General features: G+C 35.0%; 1 protein-coding gene across 1 annotated transcript; it reads right to left on the bottom strand.

Annotated features, from left to right (window-relative positions):
* Positions 1-2,848, bottom strand: LOC125659389 (uncharacterized). Its single transcript, XM_048891049.2, has 4 exons — positions 2,735-2,848; positions 2,513-2,603; positions 1,625-1,774; positions 1-321 (listed from the first exon to the last, which is right to left on the bottom strand). The coding sequence occupies exons 1-4, from the start codon at positions 2,747-2,749 to the stop codon at positions 41-43; spliced, it is 537 nt and encodes a 178-aa protein (XP_048747006.1). The 5' UTR covers positions 2,750-2,848; the 3' UTR covers positions 1-40.
* Positions 2,849-12,452: the final 9,604 nt, after the last annotated feature.

Genomic DNA, 12,452 nt, shown 5'->3' with positions numbered 1-12,452 from the left:
CATAGTTGAGAGCTTTATATCATACAAATATAAGATTCCCTCATTGACGTACATAATTATAAACGACATTATTACAGCTCCCCTCACACCAGCTAGGACACTTCTTACCCCTTCTGCAAAGTACCTTCGACAGCCGATTGGCGAACTTGTTGCAATTGTTCTTCAAGAAACGATACTTTCCGTATCTACATTTGTAGTTTTTGGCACAACCTATGATACAGTTCAGGCTGAGTTCACTGTGGCCTGCTGGAGACCCTTCCTTACCCCCACTGCACTTACGCCATTGTAGACGGCGCTTAGAGATGTATACTTTGGAATTATCTAATTACAAGACAAAAGAAGATTATAAATGAGGCGCTGTTATTGGTATTTATTACCATTAGATGAATTCACCTGTTCGAGTAAATGAATTCACCTATTCGAGTCGGTGACTAGAGCATTCCCTACTGCTCACACTTCGTCAAACATTAGAGAGTGCTGTTATTTCGCCAAACGCTCGGCAAGGAGGGTCGCAGTTCTTTCGGATAAAACTTTTAGAATTTAGATTCATATCGCGATATGCAGAAGTACGATAGAGAATCCTCACAATACAAGTCTTGAGTGTCATGATACAATTGAATTTGTGGCGCTTTACCTACAGATGATGACGTCTCAGTGTGATTGAATTGAATTATCAAAGGAACTAAACATTAAAGAAAAGCAAACAAAGAAACATACAAAACCTGTTTCAGTTGTTGGTATCATTAATTCAGAAACTGGATAGGTGATAAAGATTATTCAAATAAGCGATATAATAAATTAAAAAGTAAATTTCATTTCTTGAAAATACATGAGGGTATGAAATGCAAAGCATCTTGCCGACATACTTCATGATATGCTTAAGTGATTCATAAAAAGTACGCCGGCGTGAAGTGTTGCAGTTCATATCCTAACGTGTTTTCAAAAGTCGAATTTATTTTTTATATCTACATTCTAATTTCATTTCTGTCGGAATCCACAACCATTAAAACAGACGTGCTTAATTGATCAAGATTTATACATGCATTGTTCACAATTGTACATAGCGAATTCATGAGGAAATGGCTACTATTTCAAAATGTAAAGATATCAAAGGCAAAAACATGTAAAATGATTAGGTAATATATAGTCAATTTACCATTAGTAATATCACCTATTGAATGGGTTATATGACTTTTTCGTATACATGTATGTGATATCACGTACTGGTGATACGTGTAGCAACCAAAGCTGTATCTATACAATGTACCTGTGGGGTACTATGCAACCTTAATTACTAGTACCAAATTGTCAACCAGCCTAGTGCTAATTTGTGGTTAAAATACTGTACACAGGGACGTAATCGCCCCCGTTTTATTTTCGCCCTCGTTGTCAGTAGGTGAATTTAAGACTGGGGGAAACTGTTTTCTTTCTTATCTCTCTTTTGACGCAACTTTGTCTAGGCGAATTTAAAACGAGACTTACATGTAACCGTCAGCAAGTGTAGAAAGAAAGACGAACATAAAACGGGACGAAAATAACCCTGTATACAGTAGTGTTCTTTATAAAATTTTGCGATAACTACTCTATTGAAACTTTGAAATAAAACCTGTAGCAGTTAAATTACCCAAGAAATCGAAGTAGTGTCCTCTATATTCAATGAAACGGTGTTTTAAGTCCCAAATTCCTCTAGCAGGTGCACTGCGTTTGCCCTTTTTACCTTCCTTTATCATACATTTGAGGTTTGTAGATCCAAAATAATATGGCTGTGCACCATCTGTAAATATAAAAAAAACCAATATACATGTATGACATTTCCTTTCCATACCTTTTTTCTCTTATCATATTTTCAATAATGCGTAAAGCAGTTGACAGTACTTGAGAGGATGCTAAACCACAACCCGGGCCTCAAGATTGTGCAAAAGTTATCGGTCGGTAACCCATTATCCTAAGCTACTTTTCTGACGGGGACAATGTGATGACAATTTATATCACTTTATATCACTTTCTGTTTGCTCTACGAATTCAGTGTTTGATTTATTTTTTGGTAAAATAACAACATAAAGATTATCACATTCGTTGATGTCAACTTCTCATATTGTATGTCAGTCAGTAGTGTAAACCATTTTTATTTGTGTACGAGAATATTTCGCGAGAACCTCGTCGTCGCGAATATTTCTCGCTGAGAACCCTCCTTTAATTTCTCTTGTATTGTTAAACTCTTGGTCGCAAAAATTAGTTCTGTGAACAAGGTTATCCTTCATAAATCGCAAAATAAAGTCGCCATGAATAAAGTTATTTTACAGTATACCTAAACAATAAGTATATGCATGATATACAGTGTACCATTTCAAAGGACATTCTATCATTTTGTCGATTTCTAAAAATAAAAAACAAAACATGTATGTTATTTTTTTTAAAGCTATCATTGTATCAGATGATAAAACAGTTTCCTTCCTTAGTTCAATGCTAGTATTTGAATTATGGCTACACAATCGCTGGACAGACCACTTACTTCTTTTAGGACATCTCTTGTCCTTTCCTTTCTTTCCCCACATCCACCAGCCATTAACGCCCACAAACAATGCACACAGAAAGATGAAATACTACAAACACAATCACCCAACGGTTATAAACATTCAAAACCAATGTACATGTACACAGAAGTATGAAATACTGCTGAAACAAACATTAGACATGAAAATCTAATTCAAATTTTATTCCTGCTCATACCCACCAAATGAAAGTGCATCGTTTTTCTGGTCGTTTTACAGATCCAAGCTTTGCCACTTTCAGGATTTCCCCTGAGTTTTGTCAAACTTACGAATTTAACTGGTCTTCATACTTGTCTATTGCTTATATAATATTTGCCCAGAACAAATGCACGAATTCGTGAACACAATATGTTTGTGATGATTTGTGCTGCAGGTCGAGTCGATCATTAATTAATCATAGCACAAAACGTGTTCTGTTCTGGGCGATTAGCAAACTGATTTACATATCCATGGTTTTAAACAGATAACACAAGTTGTTGTCCTTTAAAAATGGACTACAATACATGGACCTTAGGCGTGTGTTTATAACAGAAATTAAGTGGAATGTTCTAGGTTGAAATAAAAAATGTTTTTAAAAAAGATTTTTTGAAAATCTTGAAACATGCATATATTTCATTAAAAGTCTAATTGCTAGAGTTGTATAGATAGAGATGTGTAATGTTTGTAGCTTTAACCTCAGAATTAAGAGTTATCCTTGTATTTCAACTGGACCTTAACGTTCAAATTCAACAAGGGACATAATCTGGTAACAAAATACCTTAATTCAATGATGTAAATTTGCCAACAAAATATTAAATGTTCACAAGCTTGATTATCGTTTTTCATTTCAAAAATTCAGTGCAACTTCACAAATGATGCCCATTTTAAGATATGAACAACATTATATTACCCCCTTTGTTGATTTAAATGTGTAAATGAATGAATTAAACTCCAAAACATTTATCGATTTTATTTTTAAAAAACCAAACATTTTTATTTTTCAAATTCGCTTAACAATACTGTTCGTTCATGAAATATTGCTGATTCCGATGAGCATGTACTTGGGCATGCGCAAACTCACACACATACCATGTGTAGTGTGACTTGCTACCCTAGGCTCCAATATATGAGTAAAGGTCGCGTCATCAAGCTCCGGAGCAGTAGGAACAACGATCGGCAACGAGAAGAAACGGAACAGGCCGAGTGATATTCTGACGACATTTGTGCATGCGCAAACTGACATTTCCCCATAGCATCCGGTTTAACGTCGCTTATATACTTTCTGCGTGGACCACAGAGTCCATATATCAAGTGTTGCAGAGCACCGCACGAAGACAAATACTTTCTCTGGGTCAATGCCAAACTTTTACGAACAACTTCAGCTTGACTTTTTACTGTGCGATAACGTAATAGTTTCGAAGCATAATATGACTTAGAAAATAAACGGTACTCAGACTTTATACATGTAACATAACTAAACAAGAAAACGTTTTTATACGCCCGCATAAAAATGCGGGCGTATTATGCAGTACTGCTGTCGTCCGTCTGTTTGTCTGTCCGTATGTCCCTTTAACTTTGTCTTCGCAACTCCTCCTAAACCATTTGGGGGATTTTGATGAAACATGGTAAAAGGAAAGATTACAATGTGGAGCTGTGCATACCGCGAGGAGAATGCTGTCCAATGTTTTTAAAGGAGTTACAGATTTTCAAAATTCAAAATATTTTGTCTTCGCAACTCCTCCAAAACCCTTTGGGGGATTTTGATGAAACTTGGTACATGAAAGATCCCAATGCGGAAATGTGCATATTATAAGGGGAATGCTGCACCACTATTTTTGAAGGAGTTAGGACTCTTGGACTTATATTTATTTTATGCAAATACCTTGTCTTCGCAACTCCTCTTAAATCCTTTGGGGGATTTCAATGAAACTTAGTACAAAGGAAGATTACAATGTGTACATGTGCATATTACAAGGGGAATGCTGCCCCACTATTTTTGATGGAGTTACACCCTTCGACATAGATTTATTTAATGCAAAATACATTGTTATTGCAACTCCGACGAAATCCTTTTGTGGATAATCCTTTCTTACTTGTTCAAATTCCAGGGTCAAGAATGTATGCGGACGTATCATATGCCGGTTTAGCGGTGCCCTGTTTTTAAAGAATTCAATGCTAATGGAACTGCCTCTCGCTGGACCTTCGTGTCGAAAGTTCATTAGCTGTTTTTAAAAACAAACTTAAAAGATATCTTTTTAAACTTACATTTAATCTATAATTCGCTATTTATTGTTAGTTATTTTTTACAAAAAATAATGTAGTTTTGCCTTTCCATATAGTTACTATGTTAACCCCAGTTTTAGTATTATTTTATGCCCTTTTCTATGTATTCATTGTTCTTTGTTTTAGTTTGTTTTTATTGTTTTACATGTAAAGCGCGTTAGGGTAATTGTCTTAATTAGATAAGGCGCTATATAGATTTACTATAATAATAATAATAAATATTCAATCTTTACGATATCTGTAATATATATATATATATATATATATATATATATATATATATATATATATAAATATACATATACATCAAGATTTATTGAATATGGAACATACATCAAGATCGAATATAAATCAATATTTTCACATATAAAAAACAAGATTTTAAAATAGAAATCAAGATTTTCGCATATAAATAACAATATTATCAAATATAAATAAAGTTTTCGCATATAAAAAACAAGATTATCAAGATCAAAATTGTATAACATTGCAACGTTTTACACGTCATACATATAAATCAAGATTTGTATTATGATATTACATTTTGAACGTCTTAGATAACATATTTTGAAAGTCACCAAGAGCCTGTTCCTCGTCTGTTGCAGCGTATCAGTCTCACCTACCCGAAATTTACATGGAAACTTATCTCTCATTTGACCATAACTCCCCTGTAAGCTCTACCCTTTCTTTCTCTCTCTCTACATCACGAAGCATTTTATCCTAAAATATTTATAATATCCATTGAATCTTTCTCTTGTATTTCTTTTGAAATTGACATTGCTTTCATCTAAAACAATGAATACATGTTTGTTGCAGACTAGTTCAATCCGGATTTTAGTACAATCTGTCTGCATAATTATTATCAAATATGGAGCGTGATCAATGTCAAATGGTGCTTCAACCATATGATAATTTAGTACTTAAATCTACTTAATATTTATACATTTTATATTGTTTAGATATTTACATTTTGTTTTCTACAATGCTAGCTACCTTCATCACTAGATAAAACAACAAAGAAAGCATTTCATAGTTTGATTGTCCATGATTTCTATTTCAAATTCATGATGCTCTTGACGATGATGGAAAATATTGTCATTTCCGGTCTTTTCGATGGAAAATCATTTCGAAATCAACTCAATAATGTAATTGTTTAGTATACAAATCCTTGGATCCGGGGACTATTTCTGGAGGACGAATAGAACACTTTCGTGTTAGCTGCAGCTCAAAGGATATCTTATATGATAAAAGACATGGGTAGAATGATGTACATAAACTCTCCTCTAATGGATGTATATACGTTTAAGGTGGCTCATTGCACCAAAATTTTATTTATGGCTCGTGAAAGTTATGATTTTACCATCTTCGATTACTTCATATGATTTTAGGTCGCCTGAGTAAACTTTGTGTAAACATGGCCGAGTGGCTATAGCATCGCGCTCAAAATCACACGGTCTCTCACCTCTGGCCGGTGCGGGTTCGAATCCCGCTCGTGAGAAAGTTTCCCAGTTTACTTTTGGAAGGTCGGTGGTCTCTTCCCAATTTCATTATATCTGGGTTCTCTCTTCCACCAATAAAAACTGGGCGCCACCAGATAACTGAAAAATTATTGAGTGTGGCGGAAAACATCAATCAATCAATCTTTAATGCTGTTGATACTGAAATGAAACCAAATAGATATTTAGAAGGAGTTGGTAGTCCTTTACCAAAGTTTTAAATTTCAAGATCCCATGGAGTAAAGTTTTTGGTTTCAGGGTGGGAGCTAAAATTATCATTGTAATTATTGTCTTTATCATTTGATAGACGTCTTTGATTTGCACAAACCCCGGTATTTTATTGTAAAAATTTACAAAGGGTTTGGAGCCATTTGAGATTTCTTAAGTTTGTTTTTATGGCATAAAAACTACATGCATATATAGGAAAAGCAGAAAAGGATGTTTACCAAAACATTTTCTGTAAAGAAATAACAGATATGGATGGTAAACAATGTCCTGAAACTGTCAACTATGTTGAAATATAAACTGTATATGACGTTGGTAAACACCATAGTCATTATAATAATTTTGACCCCACCCGGGAACTAAAACCCTACCCCTGGGATCATGAAATTTACAATTTGGTAAAGGGCTAGTTGTTCCTTTTAAATATCAATTTGTGTGAATGTTGGTGTCAATAGCATTAAAGATGATATTGCAATGTTTTACACATAATCTCTAGACTATATACAAAGTTTGGCCCCCACCTTGCAGTCAGAACCTCTATTCCGAAAAATCATGAAATTTACAAATCTAGTACACGGCCTTCCTGCTCTACATGACTGTACAACTGATTTTTCTAACAGATGTGAGGTTGTAGAGAAGATGTTAGAAATTTGATGAAGTTTTGTTAGTTTGAAAATTAAATTTGTAACTGAATTTTAATTGTAGTTATCAAAAGTTAAAAGTGCTCAATTGTTAAAATCCAATAGAAATGAATGGAAACTTCCAAGCCTAGCATTCACAACAACTACATATCTAATAAATAAATAACTACTGTGTTCTAGTTCCATAGTGCATGAAACAATTTTAGAATACATATCAAATGAAATTAATTTATAGTTTGATATTTATCAAGCAAGGAAGGAAACCAAGTAAACAAATAACTGAACAAAAAAGGAAAAATACACATACACGTATACCAAGTAGGAAGTGCCATGTCAAAACAAGGACTCTAAAACACTTTACACCCTTTTGCAGAAATCATTTATATGTACATGTACATAAGTATGCATCTTTATGGCTTGTACTATAGAGTTCAGCGCATAATTATCGGTAGCAATTAAAACATGAAAGTAGAGTTAATTTTTGTAATCAATAATGTTTATTTCAATCGGAACAAACTAGGAAGTTATTCAATAAATTAAAGGAAAAAAGAGAGATGGTCATTATGCATGTGCAAAAAGTGAATGCTGATTTTCAACAAGAGTGTGAACATGAAGGTTGTACAGTTCATGTTACAAGTACAAGGAGATATCCCAACAACATCCAAACATTACATGCTGTAACATTAAAAAAAAAAAACCTTCTACTTACATTCATATGGTACGCAAAAATACAGCTATTATTTACATACATCATACTTCAATCTTCTACAAGTTTGATAAAAAACATGAATGATAATATATATATATATATATATATATATATATATATATATATAAAGACTATATATTAATTGAATGATTATCACATGTATCGTTTAGATCCTAGGGATTAATGTAAGGTTGGGTGTTATAATTGTTTGCTTGTGCTTTCTATTAAATATTCTATACAATTGCATCGAAAGATCCACCCTCCTTATAAAAATATCTTAAACACTGAATAACACAGCGACTGTGTGAGATTGCATCAGTGTGTACGGGTATAAGTAGCGCTTTAGGAACATTACAGAACTTCCTTTTTTTAGGGAAGTCGTTGTGGCCGAGTGGACTTACACACTGGTTTGAGAGTCTTGCTGGGCGGTGGGTGCCGTAGGTCCCTGGTTCGACCCCGGGCTGGGGTGAAAATTTTTAGTACCTAGTTGTGATTATTTAGTGCTATATATATATATATATATATATATATAATTCAAACGTTTCCATATGAGTGAAATATTCTTGAGAGGAACGTTAAACAATATTCAATCAATCAATCAATCAAACTGACATAATAAAAAAGACTAATATATATGTACATGTACACGGATTTACTTACATGCACTGCAGTGAGTTTGAGATGCAATTTCAAAAAAGAAAATGAGTACTCATCAACATGCGTGTATTACAGTTTATCACATTTCCTTTTCTTTTTTTAAAGCTGTAATGTTTTCTCATGTAATGATTTCAGTCATATCAAAAAAGAATATCTTGTACATGTTTTAATTTGTCACATTTTCTATATATCTTAGATTTATCACATATTCTCATAAAATTCAAATATTTTTCTCAAAGGATGTTTCAAGTTTCTACATGAAAGATGAAGATAACGAACAGTGATCAATCTCAAAATTCCTATAAGCAATACAAAATAGGTAGTTGGGCAAACACGGATCCCTGGACACACCAGAGGTAGGATCAGGTGCCTAGGAGGAGTAAGCATCCCCTGTCGACCGGTCACACCTGCAGTGAGCCCTATATCCTGATCAGGTAAACGGAGTTATCCGTTATCCGTAGTCAAAATCAGTGTGCCGACCTGACAATCGGTATGAAACACGTCAGACAGCATCTGACCCAATGATAGGTTGAATTGACGAACTAGATCGTTATAACAACCATAGAATTTGTGAAATGCTGACTTCAATCGAGACTGTTGAAACCCCTGTACCATCAACTTGTTTGTCAGTAGCTTGCCTCGATTTAAAAACTGACTATACACAGAACAAGCTCTTGCTTATCGAATCAGTTGAGAGATATAAGCACCATATGTCTTACCTTTACTTCAACACGTACTGATGATATTTCAAGAAATTTTTTGAAATATTTTTAAACTCTCCTCAACATACTGTGTTTAACATTCAGATTCCTCGTTAAATCTCAAACTTACCTTTCTGTTATTTCAACAGATTACAACATTTTCTAAATACACATAATTTGTCATAAAGATGCTACAATTTGATAAACACTTCAAACATTTCAGTCAAGCACTATATGCAATATTTTTTTCTTCAATTTTTCGATATCTTGGATTATTTCTCAATCATGTCAACAGTTGATTAATTCCTTATGGCAAATGAACACAAGTTGATACTTTCCTCTCTTTGCATTATTCTCAAACAAATGCAAACTATGACGAACATGTTAATAACTCTAATTACCTACCCAATGCATAATTGTGAAATAATTTTAAAAATGTAAAAATTTGTTATTTGGCCTCGGATTAAACAACAATTTTTGTAATCGTCTCCGCGGTCAGCAATAAACTGGGGTCATCACAATAACCGACCTCAATATGACAACAAATTAACGTACATAGGACATGTACTGATAAATTTGTAAATCTTAACAAACGACGCTTCTTTCGATGTCAGCCGATAGGTGGCGGTTATCAGGAAACGTGTAAAACGAAGTACAAATATAGCGACAAAAAAGCGGTCACGTATACTTAGCGCTTTAAAAACAAAGATGGAAAATTCTGATATCACTCGTGTATAGCTGAATAACGTGGATTCTAATTATAGATTGCACCATGCAAAAGTATTGATTTTCTTGACCTCTAACCGCAATGCGAAGGGTACGATACAAAGGCACCCTAGCCCAAAACGGTTTCATGTACAGATTCTTATTGATTTCTATAGGTTTGCACTAATGAATTTCCTAATACTCACTTTAATTATTACAGACATAGGTTCCAATGGGAATTTTAAAGAATGACCTGCTTCTTGTGTCCCACTCCCCCCCCCCCCCCCCCATAATCCCAAGGTCATTGACTAATAATATGTCTGGTACTAGATGGCGAAGAAAAAGGTTTTCGGTTTATGTCGCGGTGGCAATAAGCGCTTAAAATCATTGGTAAATACTTTATCATACTGTAACGAATTTGGGTAAGTAAAGGCAAATTGTGTGGGTGGGGGTTGGACTTTATATATTTATGATATATCATGACTGTAGTTGTGTGGTATTTAATACTTCAACCACTATAGATAATTACATGTTCCTCATTGACAATATCATCGTGGTATTTGGTGATCAGGTCTTCCAACAGTCTGTTGGAATTCCCATGGGCACGAATGGTGCTCCTTTGTTAGTTGACCTCTTTCTATGTTCATATGAAGCAAAATTTATTCAAGAACTTCTACGTGAGAAGAACAAATATCTCGCTGTGGCCTTCAATTCGAAATTTAGATATATCGATGACGTTTTTTCTATTAACAATAGTAACTCTCATCCATATGTCGATTTGATGTATCCCTGATAGCTCGAAATAAAAGATATCGTGCAGAGTCGTCCACTTCTGCTTCATATTTATATATTTTATTGAAAGTAGATATTAACGGCAAACTGACAACTCAACTGTATGACAAACTGGATGATTTCAGCTCCTAATCGTCAACTTCCCATATTTATGTAGCAATATTCCATTGTCCCCTGCATATGGTGTTTATATCTCTCAACTGATTCGACACGCAAGAGCTTGTTCTACGTATGGTCACTTTTTAAATCAAGGCAGGCTACTCACAAACAAGTTGATGGTACAAGGGTTTCAACAGTATCGATTGAAGTGAGCATTTCGCAAATTCTATGGTCGTTATAACGATTTAGTTTGTCAATACACTGTACAACCTATCATTGGGTCAAATGCTGTCTGACGTGTTTCATACCGATTGTGAGACCGTTCGTGGCACACTGATTTTGACTACGGATGACTCCGTTTGCCTGGTCGAGATGTGGGGCCCACGGCGGGTGTGACCGGTCGACAGGAGTTCTTACTCCTCCTAGACACCTGATCCCACCTCTAGTGTGTCAAGGAGTCTGTGTTTACCCAGCTATCTATTTTGTATTGCTTATAGGAATTATGAGATTGATCACTGTTCGTTATTTTCACCTTTCATTTGTATATACAGATATGTGGCCATTCACTTTGTAGATATATTTAATGTGAGCCATATAGAAGGGAAGACGTCCTCTAGAGGTTCAACAATTTATATTGTCCTGCTTTACATTTCAGGAATTACTCTGTTGGTTTGTGTATATATTTATGTACCTATTTACTATATTGTAATAAGCTGAAATGGAATTCTTTAGCCTTTACCGTATTCCAATGTTTACATGGTCGTGACCATCTACGAAGACCGCCATTATTTCGACGAAGATGCTTCCTTGCTGTTGTCACACGTGCAACCACTAATGTCGTTAAGGAAGTCGCTCCAACTCCCATCGTTTAAGAGACAGGTCTCATCCTCGACAGATCCGAGACGGACGTGTTTTAGCTGTCAGTAAGCTATCCCCCATATAAGTTACTCCCAATGCCAGGGAGATGTGCCAATCCATCGCGACTTCTTTATAAATTGTCTTAAGTTTCATTTTCACTTTCGTTCTGACCAATTTCCGTTTTGGGCTACGTAATCCCCCATGTTGTCTTAACATAGCACATTGTTTTCATTGCAAATATCATTTCTATGCTACTGAAATCGTAATAATATTTCATCAAAACTTATACCGCCTTGTCTCATTCACTTAAAATTCACTCGCTTCCAGACTTTTATAACTAGGTTCAATACCAGAATCATATGCTTCCTCGCTACCAGAGTCCGAGTTTTATTTACCCTGACGATCACGTTATAATACAATACAAATTATATTTCCAATGTATTTACCTTCGGTACGTTTAACTATTGAAATAATAGTAATTTCCTTATTAATGTGAACGATGTGCGTATATAGCACAAAATGTTCAAGTCCTTTAATTTCTCCTGTCATCCCGTGGGGATCCGGGTTAGAATAGGTCATCAGTACCCCCTTGCTTGTCGTAAGAGGCGACTAAATGGGGCGGTCCTTCGGATGAGACCGCAAAAACCGAGGTCCCGTGTCGCAGCAGGTGTGACACGATAAAGATCCCTCCCTGCTCAATGGCCATAAGCGCCCAATCTAATTAAAATCAGACTTCTTAGATCCGCGCCGTATAC

The sequence above is a fragment of the Ostrea edulis genome, chromosome 9 (genome assembly GCF_947568905.1).
Source record: "Ostrea edulis chromosome 9, xbOstEdul1.1, whole genome shotgun sequence".
Taxonomy (NCBI): domain Eukaryota; kingdom Metazoa; phylum Mollusca; class Bivalvia; order Ostreida; family Ostreidae; genus Ostrea; species Ostrea edulis.
This window is presented reverse-complemented; position numbering and strand designations above follow the sequence as displayed.

Bases quoted from the DNA above. Each gene is read 5' to 3' on its own strand.
- LOC125659389 (XM_048891049.2), bottom strand. The intron at 1,775-2,512 runs GTAAGTGGTCTG...TTATATTTACAG, and splicing joins CAAGAGATGTCCTAAAAGAA to ATGGTGCACAGCCATATTAT. The intron at 322-1,624 runs GTAATTTAACTG...TCTTGTAATTAG, and splicing joins ACACTACTTCGATTTCTTGG to ATAATTCCAAAGTATACATC.